General features: G+C 37.3%; 1 protein-coding gene across 3 annotated transcripts in view; it reads left to right on the plus strand.

Moving 5' to 3' along the window:
- LOC105668737 (uncharacterized) overlaps positions 1-18,944 on the plus strand; it is a 105,395-nt gene extending 86,451 nt beyond the window's left edge. For all 3 annotated transcript variants that reach the window (XM_012361265.2, XM_067350996.1, XM_012361264.2), the window contains 2 exons: positions 2,176-2,548; positions 12,914-18,944. In XM_012361265.2, the coding sequence (XP_012216688.1) occupies positions 2,176-2,548; position 12,914 (374 nt within the window). In that variant the 3' untranslated portion in view covers positions 12,915-18,944. The remainder of the gene's footprint in view (positions 1-2,175; positions 2,549-12,913) is intronic.
- Positions 18,945-19,195: the final 251 nt, after the last annotated feature.

Raw genomic sequence — 19,195 nt, forward strand, 5'->3', positions numbered from 1 at the left:
TGATAACCGCACCGGTTGCCTGCGGTGCACGGCATAAATATCGCAGTGACCGATAATGTTTCGGACGTGCAGTCAGCGCAAAACACCAAGATGTTGTCGCTAAGAAAATTGTTGTCCCGAGCGCGACCGCCGTGCCGGTAGATCTAAATTGAAACTGAATAGACAAAATATGTATTGTATTATACGCATTTTATATGCAGCTTTTATATGCAATATTGTTTTTCGTACGCACACTCTTCCTTTTCTGGGAAAAATAAAGATCTCAATAGTTTTTATTTCTTTAAACGAGATATTAAATATTGTTAATTATTATTTTACTTTTTTAATATTATCATTTTATATACAAAGCACAAAAACGATCATAAGTGCACCAACTGAGTACATTCACCATAAATAGCGTAACGTGTAATTTCGACGGAATTATTAATGTCTCATGAGACTTTTAAGTTAACTTTTATGTTAAACTTTTAAACGCTTTTTTAAATATTATGATGAAAATCGAGAAGCATCAGACTTGGAGAGAAGCTGGACGTAAAATAGGTATGCAGATGCGGCCTCTGAAGTTATGACATGTGATAGATGCGTTATAAATCAGTATCAAGCACTGGCAAGGGTACATCCCTGCAATCAAGCAACGTCGCTCGCGACATGCTAAACCGGCAATTATCAGCTTTAAGTACTATCGCTCCGCGAATTGAAACTGTCACATCTTTTTTTTTTAACGTGTAATAAATTTTGCAATAAATCTCATGCATTATAAATGCACATAAATCGCTATAAGCTCGAGTATTATATTTTACGCTGAAGCATCTATTACGATTATATATATTTAAGTAATTTAACCTGCAACTTATGTCATATCTACTTATGCCATACGAATTTGCGTTTTGAATTAAAAGATGAGAAAATGTTTTTTTCGAGCGATAAACTATGAAACATTAAACACTTGAAACTCTTGATTATTTACGTAAAAATTAATATTATTTTATATTTATTCGTATTTTATATTTATTTTGCATGTTTTGCAAGCACGCAAAATGAAAATTTCCAAAATGAAGTATCATGAATTATACATGATACCTGACCGAAGACGCTATTAATTGGTCCATTTCAATGGGTGCCAGAGGCGTATCCCGACAATCAAGAGAGTGACTAATTTAAATCGCTTTAATGCTCCTAGTTGGTGGCCTTATGCCACGGAGGAAGCTTAACAAAGATGGGAGAGGGCTCGATAGTGAGCAGTATTCATTATCTCCGGCTACGGGAGTGGTAACAATTAAAATTAAATGCCTCTAATTAAGCAATGAAAGCATGAAAGCGGCAACTGTTGAGCGAAGCCGTGCGATAGGTCATTTTGGTCTGATAGTGCGTTGAAGAGGATTTACATTTACGTGGGTTTGTGAGAAACACATTATAGGCTGACCGTTTTAAATCGAGCAAAATTTTCAATTCTAACAATTTTGTCGCAAAACAAGAATTTACATTTTAACATTAATGTACATTTATTTTTATGTCTTAGAATCTTACATCGTTTAATAGGCCTAAAATTTTACTGCGATGCATTAAAATCTTATATACTAGAATTTTAGATCACTTTTTTGTTTAAAATATATAAGATTTCAATGCATTGTAGTAAAATTTTAGGCCTGTAAAAGAATAATATAAAATTCTAAAGTAAAAAAATGAGTAAAATGTACATTTTAACATTAATGTACATTTTATTTATTTTTATGTCTTAGAATTTTATATCATAACATTTGGTAAGTTCAGAACTTTACTGCGATGCATTAATCTTATTTTAAACAATGAAATGGTCTAGAATATTAATTGGCTGGTATTAAAAAGTTAATTATTCTAAAGAAATGTTTTAAATTCTTACGTAAATTTAATAATTAATTTCTTTTATTATTAATATTTGCTGATAATTACATAGATATTAAATATTAATGTAAAGATCATTAAATTAAATATGATAGAACGTAAATTTTAAATTTTATTTTAATCAGTTGTATTTTTTTTTAAATATTATATTTTATATTCATAAGGCTTAAATAGAGAGAGAGAGAGAGAGAGAGAGAGAGAGAGAGAGAGAGAGAGAGTGCGCGCAATGTTATGTTATATTCTAGTAATATAAATAACAAATATAAATAAGATTATTTTCTCTTTTTTTGACAGTACTATACAACGCCCAGGTGAAAATGATACAATATGAGAATCAGGCATGCTGCTACTTACAGCCACCGAGTGTGAGAAATATATCATACGAGAAATCGATATATCGTATGGGGACCGCTTCGCAAAATCCATTGCAACTTTGGTCAATTAACTCCTTAACATGGCCCTTTAATTCGCTAACATCGGCAGCTCAGCCTTCATATCCTGAGAATTCAATCACATCACCGCACTCTGACAATACAAGTGCATCTCCACACCTGGACAACACAAGTGCGTCTCCGCGCCTTGAAAATACAAGTTCGTCTCCGAACGATACTGAGATATGTTCTGAGAGCACGCCTATGTATCCTGAACCATCCGCTGGATATCACTGGTAAGTTTATTTCATTATTTACTATTTACTTCTTAAGAATCTTTTAAAATTTTTTTTTTGAAAAAATATGCATGTGAATTATATTAGGTGTATCGAATATTTATGCATGAGTATACAGAAATTAGTAATATATCTCGCGATGTTATCTGACTGTAACACGCAGCGCGGCTGTTGAAATCAAATTTGATACAAGCGCTAGGTGGGAAAAAGATTAATTCTCGAGTTGGAACATAAATCGCGGTCGCCGTTATTCCCGATGCTTCTCTCTTTGTTTGCATCGTTGAGAACCCAGGTCGTAATCGCAAATACGGCGCGCATAAAACGGATTCTAAGCTATAAAATAGCCTTTTTTCCGAATGCCGAGCGGACTGCAGCGTTTAGACCGGCAAACGGCTACTCATCCTTCCGTCGATTTCTCTCGTTTCCGCGTCTATATTCTTCTTTTATCGCTTGATTGTTTTTGCTCCTGTTAACGTTACCGACTTCTGTAATTATTAAGAGAGATAGATTTTTATTTGCAATATTGATATAATCGTTGTGTAACATTATCAGAGATAAAATTCGTCAATTTATCGTATCTTTCATGAAATATATTTGCTATAAATGTACGTAAAACGATAAGCGAACAAATATAAGAATTGTAATTAGTATCAATGGTAATCGTATCGAACTATATTGCGCAGAACAAAGAACAATATGATAATTATTGTATTACATTCTTTATGAAAAATTTTTTATGAATATCGAATTTGCGATTGGTTTTATCCAGCGTATAACACGTGTAAAAGCTTAAAGATATGAGTCTCCTCGGCTTTAACGATGACAACACTATAAAGAATCGAGTTTACGAGTCTCTTGCGTCATCTTTGTTCAGAATAGTCGGTTATCGTTCTCGTTAGACGATTTAAAAGAAATAGCCGTTGCCGTTTATGAGAAAACGAGACTCAAACCTGACGCCAATCCGGATATCAGGGATTACGCGCGCTGTTTCGAAGATAAGCTCTCTGTGGTATTTACATTTAATTCTCTCTCATACATTCCCTGGCATTCCAAAGAGATCACGACAAATCTCGATTAATTCTCTAATTGAACCACGATACGTTATAAGAATATTCGTATTTTGTGGTTGGCGCATACATCTAAATAAAACTCTAAATAGATGTACGCGCATATATTGTTAAACAATACAATAAAATTTTAAAATTTAATTTAATTGAGTATTGATAATTCTAATTTGCACGCATACATGTAAATTAAGAGGAAATGGACATAAAGCTTCGTAATAATACATATATTCAGCTTAGTGACGTGTGACGTGTGACGTGTGACGTGTTTCCCCAAACCGCAACATCCTCATCGCAACGTATCGAAATGTAGTTTCACCGAACCCTTCCTGTACGCAAACATCTCAATCTTGTTGATATTTTGGAATTAATATTGATGTCGACGAGAAGATCTTGGAAATATGAATGCGCTTAAACGCTTAAAATCGGAAAAAAATCCGCACGACAAACCGGTCGCTTTTATCACGTAATATTATCCCATTCGAGAGGATATCAACTCCCATTGCTAAAGGCTTATTTATGAAGGTGTGCATCGCAAAATTCCAACGTCGTTGGAAATCGAGAAGGCATCAACATCACGGCGCAATGGACGGTCGTAAAAGGATTAAAGAAAACAAAAATTGCGGGGTTTACTAAAGGGCGCGCGGCGATACGCGAGATATGAAAATGGAAGCGGTAATTAAAACGTCGGCGAGGATTGTCGGCTATCTCGAATACTGAATGTGTGTGTGCGTGTGTGTGCGTGTGCTCGCAGCCAGTGATTAGGGTTGTTCAAAATGAGTCGATCTCCCTCGTTGGATGCGCGGTTAGCGCGCCGACCGTGAAGCGAGTGAGCGAGCGGTGGAATCCGGCGATGCGGCACTTCGCAGTTGGCACTTTGCATCGTCTTTTTTCTTCAATTCAATTTGAACGATAAGCGATACTGGCCGAAAACCACGACGAACATTGGTGCAGATGACATTTCTGTGGGCCACCATATGTTCCCGGAGTGTAAATTGCACGATCCGTGTGTCATTTCGCGCTGTTTCATCAATAATGCTGATACAATGCTGATTTTTTTCGACATCTGGCAATTTTTCTTCTTTCTTTTTTTTTTTAAATATATTTATGCAGCATATTATGCGTGAAATAAACGATATTTAATTAATGTTTCCTCTTTGTATCGCAAACTGATTCAGCGAAGTATTCTCGGAAGCATCGTTGCGTGTGGCGAACTCATTAGAGCCAACTACGTTAAGAACGCGTGATGACTCTTGGCCGATGTAAAAAAAAATCGACTGTCGTCGATTTAATGTCGCATATTTGCGAGGGCGAGAATTCGCGATTGCTCCTAATAGTCGAGCGAGCGTTCGGCGAATCGTCGGCAGAGATTAGTCCCACTTTTGTAGTTAAGCAGCATCAATGTAATCGGACAGATCGCTCAGAGCGGTCGTAACGACGCTCGTAAACGCGGTTCGCTTTACAGCTCGGTGGATTTTTTTTCTCTTTCTCTACGCTACCTCCTCCTACCTCGTCACTACCTTCTTGTTCTTCTTTCTGGCCTCTTTCACGTCTCCCTTTCTCCGTCATCGCAAAGTCATAAGTAAGGCGCACCCTAGTCTTCCTTGCTTATTTCGCTCAGGGCGCCGTAAACTATCAGAGTTATGTGACAGACACTAGCGAAGTATAACCTCACGAAATGTCGAATGATTTTACTAGAATTCGCAGATCTATCTTTGGTATGTTTGTAAATAATAATGCAGGATAAAAATTGCCTTTTACAGCTAAAATCGATCGTACTCGTGGATGTGATTGTGTCGCGTTACTGATAATTTTTTCCTATAATCATATTGTTGTTAATGTTTTAAACTTTTCGCAACTTTTGGCTTTACGAAATATTAGTCTGTAATATTTAAGACACAGATTTTTTTAAATAAATGATTCTTGTGTACTGTAATATTATTATCATTTTTTTATTTCTTCATAAGCATATACAGTATAAAGAAAGTTTTATGGAGTATGCAGGGCTTATGGTGTGTCGACTGTTTTGATAAACAATATATAAATTCCTGTAAATAAAATTTATCGCTAAGAAAAAATTCACTAGAAATACGTTCGGAAATATGTTAGGGAAAATATGTTAGGGAAAACGACGTTTGTGTCATGGTCTGCAAGACACGTCGTTACGAATATAAGCAAGTTATAATTTCATTATGCGCTGAGTGCACATTTCACAATTTGATTTTGATGTTAAGAATATACATGCTCTGATAATTCGTATCAGATTTCTATTCATGAATATGAACAATCGAAACATCTATATTGTATAAAATATATATATCTATTGTACTAAATATATACTATCACAAATGAATAAGTAAACGTTATGTGAATATAAAAAATATTTTATATGTAAACTATGCATCATATAATGTTCTTTTTGTTTCTCTCTTTTACAACAAATATTTATAACGTACAAGTACTTGACATGCACAGTTTTCTCATTTTTGATATTGTACCGACGCCATAATCTTGCTGAAATTACGAGGACTTACTTAATAATTGATTCGGCTAATTTACTCCGAGACAATATTTTTGACCTTGATGGCGACTGTCGGCCTTATTCTTTGAGGACATGATTTCTAGAGACAAAGCAATAATTAGCAACGAAGTGCATAAGTCGCCGCCAATATCATTTCTTCTTTCTCATCATCATCGTGCAGCCTTGTACGTAAACCAAGAACTGGAGAACGTTAAGCAGCGTAACTGGCCCGGCTACACTAGCAAAAGGAGTTTTACTACTTTCTAACCACAGTCGCGAGCTACAATTAAACCCTCATAAACCTCGTCGTAACTTTTTTAAAAGCGACCGACTGCGCGCTGGCGCGCACGTCCCGCGCTCCTTTCGCTTCGTCTGGCAAAAGGTCTGCCATATTGCATCCTTAATGAAGTCCCGGGACGATATAAAGCATCGACGTCTTCCGGTCGATCCTAAAATCTTACCTTTATAGATACTTTATCAAAAAAATGAATTGTCTCTATTTCCAGAAACTTCAACAATTATTAAACGCGCAAAAATATTATAATTTGGAATGATCATTTCAAATGTTTCCCCTCAATATTTCCAGCGAATTTTCTCTACTTACAATGATAAATTTCGTTCACGGGAATTTATGTAGCGATTGATACACTGTTTATCAAAGAAAGCAAGCCTTTATCTACCCTGTGAAACTTTGTATGTTTTATATTAATGAGGAAGTAAAGATATTACAAATGATAACGATATGAAAAGAACGATTTAAGAAAATCTGTGTCTTAAATGTTGCAAACTAATATTTCGTAAAACAAAAGTCACGGATCTAGAACTAAAATTTACCAAAGTGCATCGATTTTTTTTATCAAATAGAGTAGTAGCTGCCAATAAGCGATTGCAAATTCTTACTATGAAGCTTTCGTTTTGCCAAGAAAGCTACTCTCAGTATGCTATTGCTAATCATTAGCGAAATCATACACAATTTGCCGGCAGTATCGATATTTCTAGTTTAGCGCGATGTAGAAAGGCGCAAGGCGACAGGTGACCGACATTATATTCACGTCGTGTAATTTCATATCCAAAGTTTTATTTCTCGGAGAATTATCGAAGAGTGAGGAGCGAGGTTGGCTTTTTACGTAGGCTCCTCGCATAGATTTCCTCGTCGGTGTACTCGTCAAGAGTGACGTCCTTCAGCGGCCGTGCCAGCGGCTAGGGGATCATCGGACAAGTTCACATGGTGCTTGCCGAAGACATCGGCTGCTCGAAGGCATAAGGGAAGGGCGAAAAGAGCCGGAGAAAAGGAAAAGAAGGAGGAGGCGACGGCTAAGAGGCTGAAGAAGGAACCTGGCAACCCGGCATGCGAGACTTTAGCGGGGACTGACGTTTACGGCTCGGAGCGTTCGACGTAGCGCCAGTAAAACTTAGAGAAGAAATACAAGCGAAGTTCGCATCGACAGTTAAAGTCATACGCGCGAAAATACAGCCGGGCTTCTATGAAATACGACGTACCTTACCTCGTGGTAAGCTAGAGAAGCCACCGGGGTCCACTCAGGATGTGTCTCATTAATGAAGGCGACTGCGCCTCCTACCTATTTGCTCGCGATTGATGAAAAAATTCTTTGCGCAACGGACGGGATATATCCGTGTTCGCAAACAAGCGAATTATTCTGGCTGTTTCTAATTTTTTCTCAAAATTGTTTTGGTAGATGTGGAAATGTCCGCTTTAAACCGAATAAATACTGCGCTTAACTCTCTCATGCGCGATAATATTTAACTAACAAATTGACACATTGTTACTTAAAATGTGTTAAGCGAGGCTCGGCAGAATAAGCAGGTTCGCGGGTAAACGCGGTAAATATGTCTGCCCAAACAACACTCAGTATGCCGATTGTTGTCGCTAGCCGTGTTTAATGATCCGCTGTTGATATATTCAAACAAGGCGCATTTAAATGCGAGCTTGAGAAAATTTACCTGCAGAAATTTATTGGAAATAAACTGCGTGTAATTAATGTTAGAAGAGAATAGAAAATTGCAACTAAATGAATAACAATAAAGTATTAATCGTTTGGAGGATCTTTCAAGTGATTGAATATCGGAGAATCGAATTTCTAATAATCTATTACAAGCTTTGAAGAAAAGTGCGAGAAAAGGCTGAGGGAGAAAAGATTGTTCGCCAACATTCGGATGAGTTTGCTTACGTTCGAAGTAGAGTAGATATTGTTTCAAGTGTTCACACTGATTTTTACGATCTTCCTTTCTCGCCTACCCTGCATCCCCGTCAAGGATGGCAACGCGCAGATGTAGGTGTGAAAATCCGCGAAGCACTTACTGCTAAGCGATAAACCTCTATCCACCGCTGTTCGTAACCGCCGCGGCCGTTTCCATTTTAGCTGCGTCTGTCTGAATGTGTCTCCTTCTCCTTAGACTTCGTTTACGACTTTTCGAGCAGTCGCTGCTCATTTTGGAATCTGCCCAGATTATCTGCTATAAGAGACATTCTATCGAGAAAAGCTTTTCTCTTTAAATATGTGCATTGCATAAATTTTTTTTGTTTTTTTTTTTGCAAAATTGCTACTATCTTTGACGAAAATCGTTTAATAATCAATCGTTTGCACAAAAGATAAAATATGCGAGCGAACTTCCTTAAAAGCGCCTAGGTTGCTCCGACGCTTAGCATTAAAGATTGTATCTTCCTAATCTAATTTTTATGCCTTCCTATTTTTTTCGTCAATCAAAAATACGACAGAATTTTTTTGGCATTTAAGCAATTCCGAATCGGTATAATTCTATTATAATTAGCGACGATAATCAATAAATGCAAATGTTTTCAAATTTTTTGTTAAATCGAAAATATTTATCGTCGCATAAGAGAAACATTAATGAATACAAGGTAACCGATAATTCACGCTTTAATATTCAATGAAGCTCTTTAAACGAGTTCATAATTAGCGACATTACAGCAAGGGAAATTGCTGAGGATAGCACTGAACCGGAACGGATGATCGAGGCATGAGCAGGTATAGCGGAGATCACGTGGTTAGAGAGATTATGGGGCGACATAGCTGTAAATCATTTTTTGAAGCGCTCTATAACCAATTTGGAGGAGGAGAAAATCTCTTTGGAAGAATGGAAACATAAATCGATGCGCGCTATCGGCTAATCCTTTTGCTTTCCGTTATTATTTTATCATTATCTTTATTATTGTGATTATTATTATCATATATATCATTTATAATGTAGAGAAACTGCTTTAAATTTACGAGATTTTAATTTATCGCACAATTTTATATGTAACATTTATAATTTATACGTGGCGCAAGACTAAAATGTTTATCGTCTTTGCTCGTGCAATTATGCATATTGATACGTTTCTTCTTTTCCGAGAAACGGCGACAACGTACAATAAGATGCACGATATTATAGTTTTTGAGAGAATGCATAATCGTGTAATATCGGCATACTAAACAAGCGCAAAATGCCACTTTAGCGATACGCGAAAAAATGTATTCAACTATTTACGATTCATCGTGTCCCGACGAGTATGAAAAAGGTGTGAAGAAAAAAGAAGCGGCAAGAGCGTGGCGGAGACGAATGTTTCCTCTTTTTCTCTCGTGCTCAATAAATTCACGTCGCTCGCAGCGACTATTGGTTCGCGCGTCGTCGTGATTCGCAATCGGTCGTCCAAGGTTCTCGAAGGTTCTCGTGCACTCTTAACGCAAGTAGATCTTGCCGCACATCGTAATGCGCCGTTATAGATACGTGTACTTAACAAAGTGGCTGGCGCTCTCGAGCGAACCTGTCGCTCGTAAAAAGACCGGTGCAACGCGGCCGGTTAGAGCCTCGTGAAAACGAAACGAATCGTATATTGCGGCGCGGTTTTGCGAGAGCGAGAAACGAAGAAGGGGTGAGGAGAGAGAGATCTATGTGTGCGAAACGACCGGGACGAGCATAACACCAGCTTCACCATCTCCCCTGAAAACAGCATCAAAGTAACCGTCGATCGTTAGAGGGATCGCTTTACGAGTGGAAATAATATTCCGAGCTTCGCCGGCCGGTTAAATTGATGTGACGTGTAACATTGATGGACGACAACGCATGATCGTCGCACGCACAACAATGAATTTAATTTTCCTTAATGACGTTTCTTTCTGTTGGATTTATTTGTCGGATGTATTTTGTCTTTGAAATAATTGATAATTTCTTGACTGTTACATTTATATTTATCATTTAATACTTCAACGATTTAAGATTTGATCATTTTTATCGCGTCGTGATAACAAATGCGTGTCAGTTTTGCATCGAACTCTTCTTACTTCTTCTTTATTTTTGTCTTCTTGTGCGTTTTCAAATCGAAACACGATTGATTCTTATCGATGACATTTCTAGATACGATATTGCAGTATCGATAAACAAAGGAACCGATTAAACGGTTCTGAGATCGTGACGTCTACGAAAGATTCTTTCAAAGTGGATCGTCCGAAGATGCGGATTGGGCCTTTATTGCCACTACGCTTTCGAGACGTATGTCTACTGCGGGACGTGTTTTACGACGCGACTGAGTTTAGTACCGAACGATGTTTTGCTTGGTCAAGCTTTTTAGTGTCTGTCTTGCATCGCTCTTTGTTTACAAGTTACTGTTTCGTATCTCAGATAAAATAGAAGTCTTAATCGAAATATGTATCATGTTTTTAATCTTGCAATTAACATTCTGTTTCCATTGATTTCTTTTTGTACTCTTAATTTTATATCTTTATTTATTTTTTTTAAATCTTTTATTTAAGATATATGAAGAGCAAAGCTCTGGACAAAAAATAATTGTATGACTATTGTTGTCAATACAACATAATATTTCATTTGTTATTATATTTTAATCGGTTTACATAATTAAATAATTCTCGAACGCTTTATTTTTACAATTGACTTAAATCCAAGTTTTCGGGTTGGAGTGATCCTTTGGATATTTTTCTATGTACGTATAATTCGCAGCGATTTTAGAAATGATAGTGATTGAAACATAGAGAAACGTGATCTTGTCGTCGGGTAGCTGCGAACGAGACTTCAACAAGCTCGCAAGAGCTGACCCAATAGATATATCCGGTCAAGGAACCAATGTGTCTAGACTGACGAAAAAGTCTATTGCAATCCTTCGTCGCGGTACACAGGAAACCGGGCCCGGCAGTGGCTGCACGTATGAAAACTAAGTCCAGGTTTCATTTGACTGGCTTTACGAGGGAGACATAAAATGGATTTTACTGTCAGCTAGTTCGCCAGTTCTCAAGTTGGTAACATTGCTTTAGCGAACATAATATACTCCCTCTGCGACCCCGCCGCTATCTCCTCTTACCCCTTACCACTTCGCATCCCCTTCTCTTTCTTATCCCTTTCCTCTCTTTCTGTCTCTCACTCTCGCTCCTTCTCTTTTCTCTCGCCGTTCTTCCGTAGTGGATTTCGTGGCGGAGAACGTGTACCGCTTGTCCGCCTCCTTCCTCTCGGTGTTCGCGATCTGACGTTCTTAAAGCATCGCGGTAAATTTCCTCTGGCCGAGGTCGCCTCACCGAGAAAACTTCTCGAATGAGAAACGTCCCGCTACCAGATTTAATATCCGCCGGATAAGTCGACACGTCGGTCGTTAACTTCTCTTTGGCTGCGTTTCCCAGTCTGCGGTTTCCGGTATTCAGTAACAACTGGACTTTCCTTTACATTAACGTACCCGTGATTTATGTTGGATTCCATCCGTTTTATTAAACGCTTGGATGGCAATGACGTTAAAAATTCTTATTATTCTATTAATTGAACAGCGAAATATCTTTGCCGTTATCGCACGATGACAGTGCAAACAAGTGACGTTTCTGATGATGTCGATAAATGATGCGTAGCATTCTTGAACGTAATCGGATCTAACGTCGTGTTTCTGTCACACCGCTTGATGCGTTCACGTCGATATGAGGGCAACAATAAAATAACGCGATGCTTAGCATCATTGCGTAATCGTAACTGCTGCGGCAAGTAGTTGTTATAAAGCGCACACTTGTTTCTTATCATAGATAATCGATGACAATTACAAAGTGACTGCAGTAGTGATAGACTGACAAAACTAATGACATATATAATAATCCAGTGTTATATTTTTTTGATAGAAAATTATTCAATGAAAAAAAAAGAATGACGCAGATTATACGTTCAAGTGTAATACGTATACGTCTGAATTATATCGCATCAATTTCATTATTTTTTCACGTAAATCACATCACTTCACGTTCTCTGAAATCTTGGAAATTTGGTATCGCAGAAATGCATACCAAATGACGTAATACATTGCGTAAGGCGTATTGCATAAGACAATGCCAATTTGTTTACGTTATCGTAATTGCATGTCGGAAATACGATCGCGATGCATGACAATTACTATTGCCGTGTATTTAATACAATTATATCGCTGTCTTATTAATAATAAATAAATAAAGATGACATGTCCGAGCAAATGAATAATTTAAAAAAAACATTTTTTTTAAATAAGGAAGGATTATCTTCGGGTATGTCGTGCTCTCATTATTTATTATTAATACGATATTTTTAATGATTTAATCAAAGGAAGAGAAAAATGTAATTATATTTTAGTGAGTAAAAACTAGAATCGGGAATATTTTTTTATTATTATATTAGCGAATTTTGTACACAGCGTGAAATACGATCTTTTAAGCGTCGTGAATGACCATCACAACAATGCGCGCGGCTCGATGCAGCTTTTTATATCATACTAATCGAACGTTTTTTCGCTTCTGCTTTCAGATCGAGTGCTGACGATCAGTGAAGTAAAACGACGAGGAAAACGTGTCGAATCCAAAGAAAATTGCATTGCCTCCGAAGCGAACACCTGTCGAAACGAGTGGCGCACCTGATTGTCGATTTTTTCGCCATGTTTCTGGATGCCGCCCGTTTCGGACATCGCTTCGCGAGATACGGTAAAACGTTGCTACGTATCCGGTGAACCGAGCAAATTCTAGCCAATCGAGAATCGATTCTTCTTGGGAAAAAAAAATCAAAAAAAAAAAAGGTCGCGTTTCGCAAGAAGTTCCCAGACGCGCTTTCCGTCCTTTACTTTTAGTCCTCGATCCTTCGTGGGAAGACAAAAACTCCGACGAAGGAGAAATTTTCGAACAGATGGTTATTCCTCAACAAAGAATTTCGCAACAATTCTCCACAAAGAATCGACGCGTTCCGATGAACACGTGCTAACAATAAGACACCTTGATTCTCCTCGGCGATAAGTCGAACGCAGACTGTCACGCGAACTAGCAAGATCGACATTCATCGAGCAAAACAGTCCGCTCTGCTTATTTGTCAAACGGCGTGGTCTCGCGCTTCTTCGAGACACGTCGTCGGGATTATATTTGAGCGCCGCTCGCGGACTTGCATTTCGGACGAAATGAAGTCGGTGGAGGCTGATTACGTACGGCGAGGCAGTTCCCGCAAGGCGAGTTCCGTCAAGCAGGATTCTGGAGGACGTGAAATCGCGACATGGCGCCGTTGCGCTTCTGACTCTCTTCGAGAGCTGTTTCTCGTTTGGCAAGACCATTGCCATGTTCTCCTCGCGTGTCCGCCCATTTTAACTTCGGAGCGAGAATGCAATAGCGAGATAAAACGGCAAGCACGTCGACCCCGCTGCGGGCAATTATGAGCGCGACAGGCGTCAAGCCAGTCACTAAAAAAATGCATTCGATTGGGAACGACGGTTTTTATCCGCCTTCCCTTCGACAACGCGTGTGGCCAATTTTATATGGAAAACCGGATATCACCGGTGGCGGCGACGGCGGCGCCGACGGCGGCGGCGGCGGCGGCGGCGGCGACGGCGGCGGTGGCAGCAATGACGACGATGGCCGCGCACTTGAACAGGATACTGGCCGAATTAATCAACGGCCTGTGTTTGATATTTTTCCGCTTTAAACATATACTACGTACACATTGAGTACTGCAAACGCTGTTTATCAATTCACATATTACTAAATGTTACTGGACGGTGCGAGACATGCAGATACGGTAAGGTAAGGTAAGGTATTCGATTTTATTAATTGTTAATTAAAGTTTAAGATTGTCCATGATTGATGTTGTGGTAAAATCTTTTTTTTCTCTGTTATTCAAAGACATATACAAAGCAGCAAATTTTTTAAATTTAAGTATCTTTTTCTAAATTATATTTAGAAAATCGGTTGTCCGATATTCTAGAATTCGTGACATCTTTTTTTACTTGCAATTAGTATGACAAAATTAAGTGTCATCATAGCAATTAATATGATATATTACGTAATATATTAACATAAAAGAGAAATAAATTTAATATAAATAATGCGCAATAATTTGTGCACGTCGTGTTTGACAAATTATGAGCCCTTTAAAATATTGTTTCTCTGATGATTAAAACTTTCCATACGCGGTGCACATCCGCGCGCATAATCGCGAAATTGGCGGATGCAGTGTCAGCCGCTGCAATAACAGCTGCTCAAAAACTGGTCATTCCAGCTCACGGTAAATTAATTTACAAATAAGAACACCGAAAAACTGTCCCTTCGATGCGGTCTCATTCTCCTCTGCTTGCTTTCTTTTCACGGCGATTCCCCTTGGCCCTTTTGCATCGTGCGAAACATGTTCCAAACAACAATTTGATGTATACTCTGATTGGATATTACCATAGACTCATAATGGTTTGTTTCTGCAAATAAATTTGCGTTTCAGTAATGAGTATGCGCGCCGTGCTGCATCGAATTTATCATCATCTCGCTCAATTTGTAACAGAAATTAATTTACATGTCAACTGCGCTCTCATGAACATAAAATTTTGCTTGAGAATATATTTTATAACTTTTCTTTTCGTTTGCACATATATAAATGATTCGGAATACTGTTTCTTTTAATGGTACTGTTGTTTCTCGTTTAATAAGATTAGGGATTTAGTTAGAATTAATTCGCTACAGTTACATATAGTACGTTATTATTTTACTGTCGCATATCTCCATCATTTTGGGTGAAAAACGTTTTTCAAACATTTCCTTTTTGGGAGACCTTCTTGTACAGAATATCTGAGAGAAATTACGAAACGTTTTGCAATTTTTGCAATAATTATTGAGATAATAATTGGAAAGAAGAATTGAGCGTGCGATTTGCGCGACAAGACTATGAGATGTATGTTTTAGGCATGCCAGCGGTGAGTGTCGTACGGCAACGAAAAGTAAAGCTTCTATCCGCTCGTTACTTACGTGTTAATCACGTATTCTGTGACAAAACTTCTGTCTTCGCCGAGTAATCAAACGTTTCGTTGCCGTGCGACACTCGTCGCTGTCACGCCTAAAGCGCACATCCTATGCGCTTGCGAAACGCGCGCGCATTTGCCAATCTTTTTTAATTGCTATCTCAATAATTATTGTGAAAATTGCAAAACGTTAAAGAACTTTTCTATTCAGTTTATTGCACTCACGAAAAGTTTCGTAATCTCTTCCAGACACTCTGTATATAAAAATACAATTCCGCTCCCATCTTACGAATTTTTGACTCGCGAGGAAAGAAAGTTCTCACGGATGTCATAAATACGGCTCATTTTAACGATTGATCCTTAATTAACCATTGCAAGATGTTATACGACAATGCATATATGATTATTACACATCTCGTTTTTTTTCACTCGCGTGAAAAAATTGTTTGTATGAAGACGGTAGTCTTCTAGTATCAAGCGGCAGTTCGGGATAGCAATACAAAGATATCCTATAATTTTCGGCATCCTGACATTTATTGCGGCAAGCCACAATTTTAAGTTTGTTTTATTTGACGTCTGCAGATGACGAAACACGATTGAAGTGCAATTATGTTATTTTAAACTATTTGGCAAAATAAATTGAATTGTATGATGGGACGTTCTATATCACAGAACAGAGGAAACTATTCATGAATGAGAACGCTATTGTTCTATTCATCCATCGAATGATATTCATTCATATGTAAATTCGCTGTTCTTGATTATATGAAGTCCGCGATAGCCTGTCTGTAAAACTCAGAATTGCAAAGTAATAACATAGTGGTCAACGCAAATGGCATACATTATATATAAGTGCATCGTAGTAATTTTGTGCATGTAACATGGGTGAAAACGAAAGGAGATTTCACGGAATTTTGCAACATCTAACCTGAGAGTCAATTCATGATCTTTTGAAACGGAAAAATTAATTGTTAAAATAAAATCCTGGAAAAAGTCGCGTGGATTTTTTTACTGAAAATTTTAAGCAATTAGCAAAACTGCTGATACATTATAATTATCCGTCTTGATGAAACAATTTTTATTTCGAAACGCAGCAATGTTATTTTTTATTTATAAAGCGTTTGAGGAGTTGAAAAGAAAGGAAAGGAAGGGGAAATTAATTTTATATTTAATTAGTAATTTAAGGATTTAAAACTTTGTGTTTATTTGATAAACTTTAATGTGACGTACTGCACATCTCGTACTTTGAATATTAATGTCCGCACGTCTCGCTGGAGAATTTCCATATTCGATCGTTGACATAAGGTTTTTAAGGTACAAGATCTTAGAGATTCGACAATTTCGCGAGCGTTAGTTGCTGCACGAGGTGCTCGTAGCAGGTTTGCTCGATCTTGCGAATTTTACGTACTGTCGCCATATTTTTTTAAAGAATAACTTTTTAATCTATGATATAATCTATTACCTGTAAGCATATTTGTTAGAGACTTGCATCCTTTCACTCTAGATAGGAACACTTGCGCCGAATAAATGCGCGCACATTTAAGAATCTAAGCAAGTAACGAAGTATTAGATTATCGGTGTCAGCGATAGCGATTGATTTGGTTCTTATATATCTATATCAGGGATGCCCAACCAGTTGGTTGCGATTTATCGGATTGCGATATTTTGATAGATCCTTTTCACATTTTGATTTTTCTTTATTTGATTTTATTATAAAATTTATGTTTCTAATTTTAATATTTGTTTTGTTTCTTTTAATCTCTTTATATTTTGACACTTTATTTGTCTCTAATGATATGTTTAATAAATCATGAAATCACATTCTAATTTTATATTTAATATTATATTTTTTTTTCTGTACATGAGTAGATCGCGAGGTCGCTCTATTAAAACAAAAAAAGTAGCTTGCATGTATAAAAGGTTGGGCAGCACTGATCTATACTATATACTATATACTATATATATAACTATATATCTATTTTTTTTTTATAAGTGCACATTGAGAGACTTATTCGCGAATAACTTCCCGTGAAATCAGCTCTCTAAAAAAAATAGTTTTTAATCGTTGCTCTTTCCTTTTCTAGCGATCGTTTGTTTTGCTCAAACGATTGATAGGTAAATATTGTGTTTGACATTTGACATGTATGTTCTAATAATCATAACTAATAAGATAATGCAGAAAGAGTTGTAAACTCTATTCTATTTTTTGTTGTAACGTGCTTTTTTGCGAAAAGGAGAAAAAGAGCTTGTAATGAAATACGTAATTAATGCTTGGTGTTCGATCAAGAAAACTTCTTTAAGCGTTATCCTACATTTGATAAATTTTCATGAGTTGAAAGTACCGTGACAGAAATTTTTCTTTAACAATTGACTAGTTGAACAAATTCTTTGATTTACCTAAAAGTGAATTGTGCGTTTCGCTATACGTGATTGTACGGTTCTTCTCGTACAAATAACGTTCGTTTAGAACGCTTTAGAAATTTAATAATCATGGAATAAATATATGTCGCACGATTTCCGTTGAACTACTTTAGAAAGTAAAACGATGTTCACTCGTATCTAAGTGTGAAACGTCAATCTATATATGAATCCATGAGAATTGTGAGCTCGATCGAAATTGTTCGAAATCTCGCATCTCTATTTTTGCGATTCATAGTCAACGGATCATGCTAGAATACGAAAAGCATGAAATACGAAGTCTGTTCAAAAAATTCCCGAATTTTTGTAATTGCGTGAACGGAGTGTAGTTAGCGGAGTTGTTGTTAGCCCTGCGTAGCAGAGATTTTGACGAGTAACCTTTCTTAGCCGCATAATTTTATTATGTTTAGTCGTTCCACGTTGCTTCGAGTACAACCTTGTCGTGTGTGTGTGTGTTTTGTGATTTTTGAAATGGCTGACTTTCACGAGCGGCGTATCGACGTAAAATTTTGCATAAAACTTGGCAAATCCTTTACTGAATATCATTAAATGATGAAACAATTTTATGAAATCGTGCGTTCAGTGATCATCGTAAACTTGTTTCGTCATTTGATGAGACTCGGTCAAGGATTTTTCAAGTTCTTTTACGACAAAGTTGCACTCAAAAACAGCGCGAAGCGATGACTAAACATAATAAAATTACACGACTAAGGGAGATTACTTGTCAAGATCTCTGCAGGAAGGCCACCGTACTTCATTACGACACTCCGTTCATACGCAATTACGAAAGTTCAGGAATTTTTCGAACAGACCTCGTACTTGCGCAATGAATCGTTTCTGTCTGGCGACCAGGTCCGAATATTAAGGGAAGAAAATTCGTAAGATATCTACTTAAATGCGATTCATCTGTACTTGTTCTAATAAATTTGGCTGTAGTAATTATTTATTCGATGTGTAGAAGAAGGTATTGTACGGTAGTGATAACGTTTGTAAGATGAGAAAGGAAAGAAGGATGGCTATTGATAATAATGAAGACGGGAGGATGCTTTTGTACGGAGGCGAAGTATAGAGCGTAATGTTATCCATGGATTCAGTGTACTTTTGACGTATCTTTAAGTGTTACACTATGGCATATAAATAAAACAGTACTTCTAATCAGCCGCGCCCGATGCTCTCAATCCTGGATTTCCATTCTCTCCGGTATATCTGTCCTTGCCATTTCACTGAGAAAGGAATAATTCTGCATTTTCAATTCCCATATGCATAAATGTGCATAATTTTCAGATTACGCAGTAAAAAAGATGAAATCACGAATGGCTACATCTCGGCGAATCGTGGTAAGTACAGTATGTTTTCTACAAACACGATCCATTCCTCGTGTTCGTATTATTCGTTAGAACTGAAAGTGG

The sequence above is a fragment of the Linepithema humile genome, chromosome 3, assembly GCF_040581485.1.
Source record: "Linepithema humile isolate Giens D197 chromosome 3, Lhum_UNIL_v1.0, whole genome shotgun sequence".
Lineage (NCBI taxonomy): Eukaryota > Metazoa > Arthropoda > Insecta > Hymenoptera > Formicidae > Linepithema > Linepithema humile.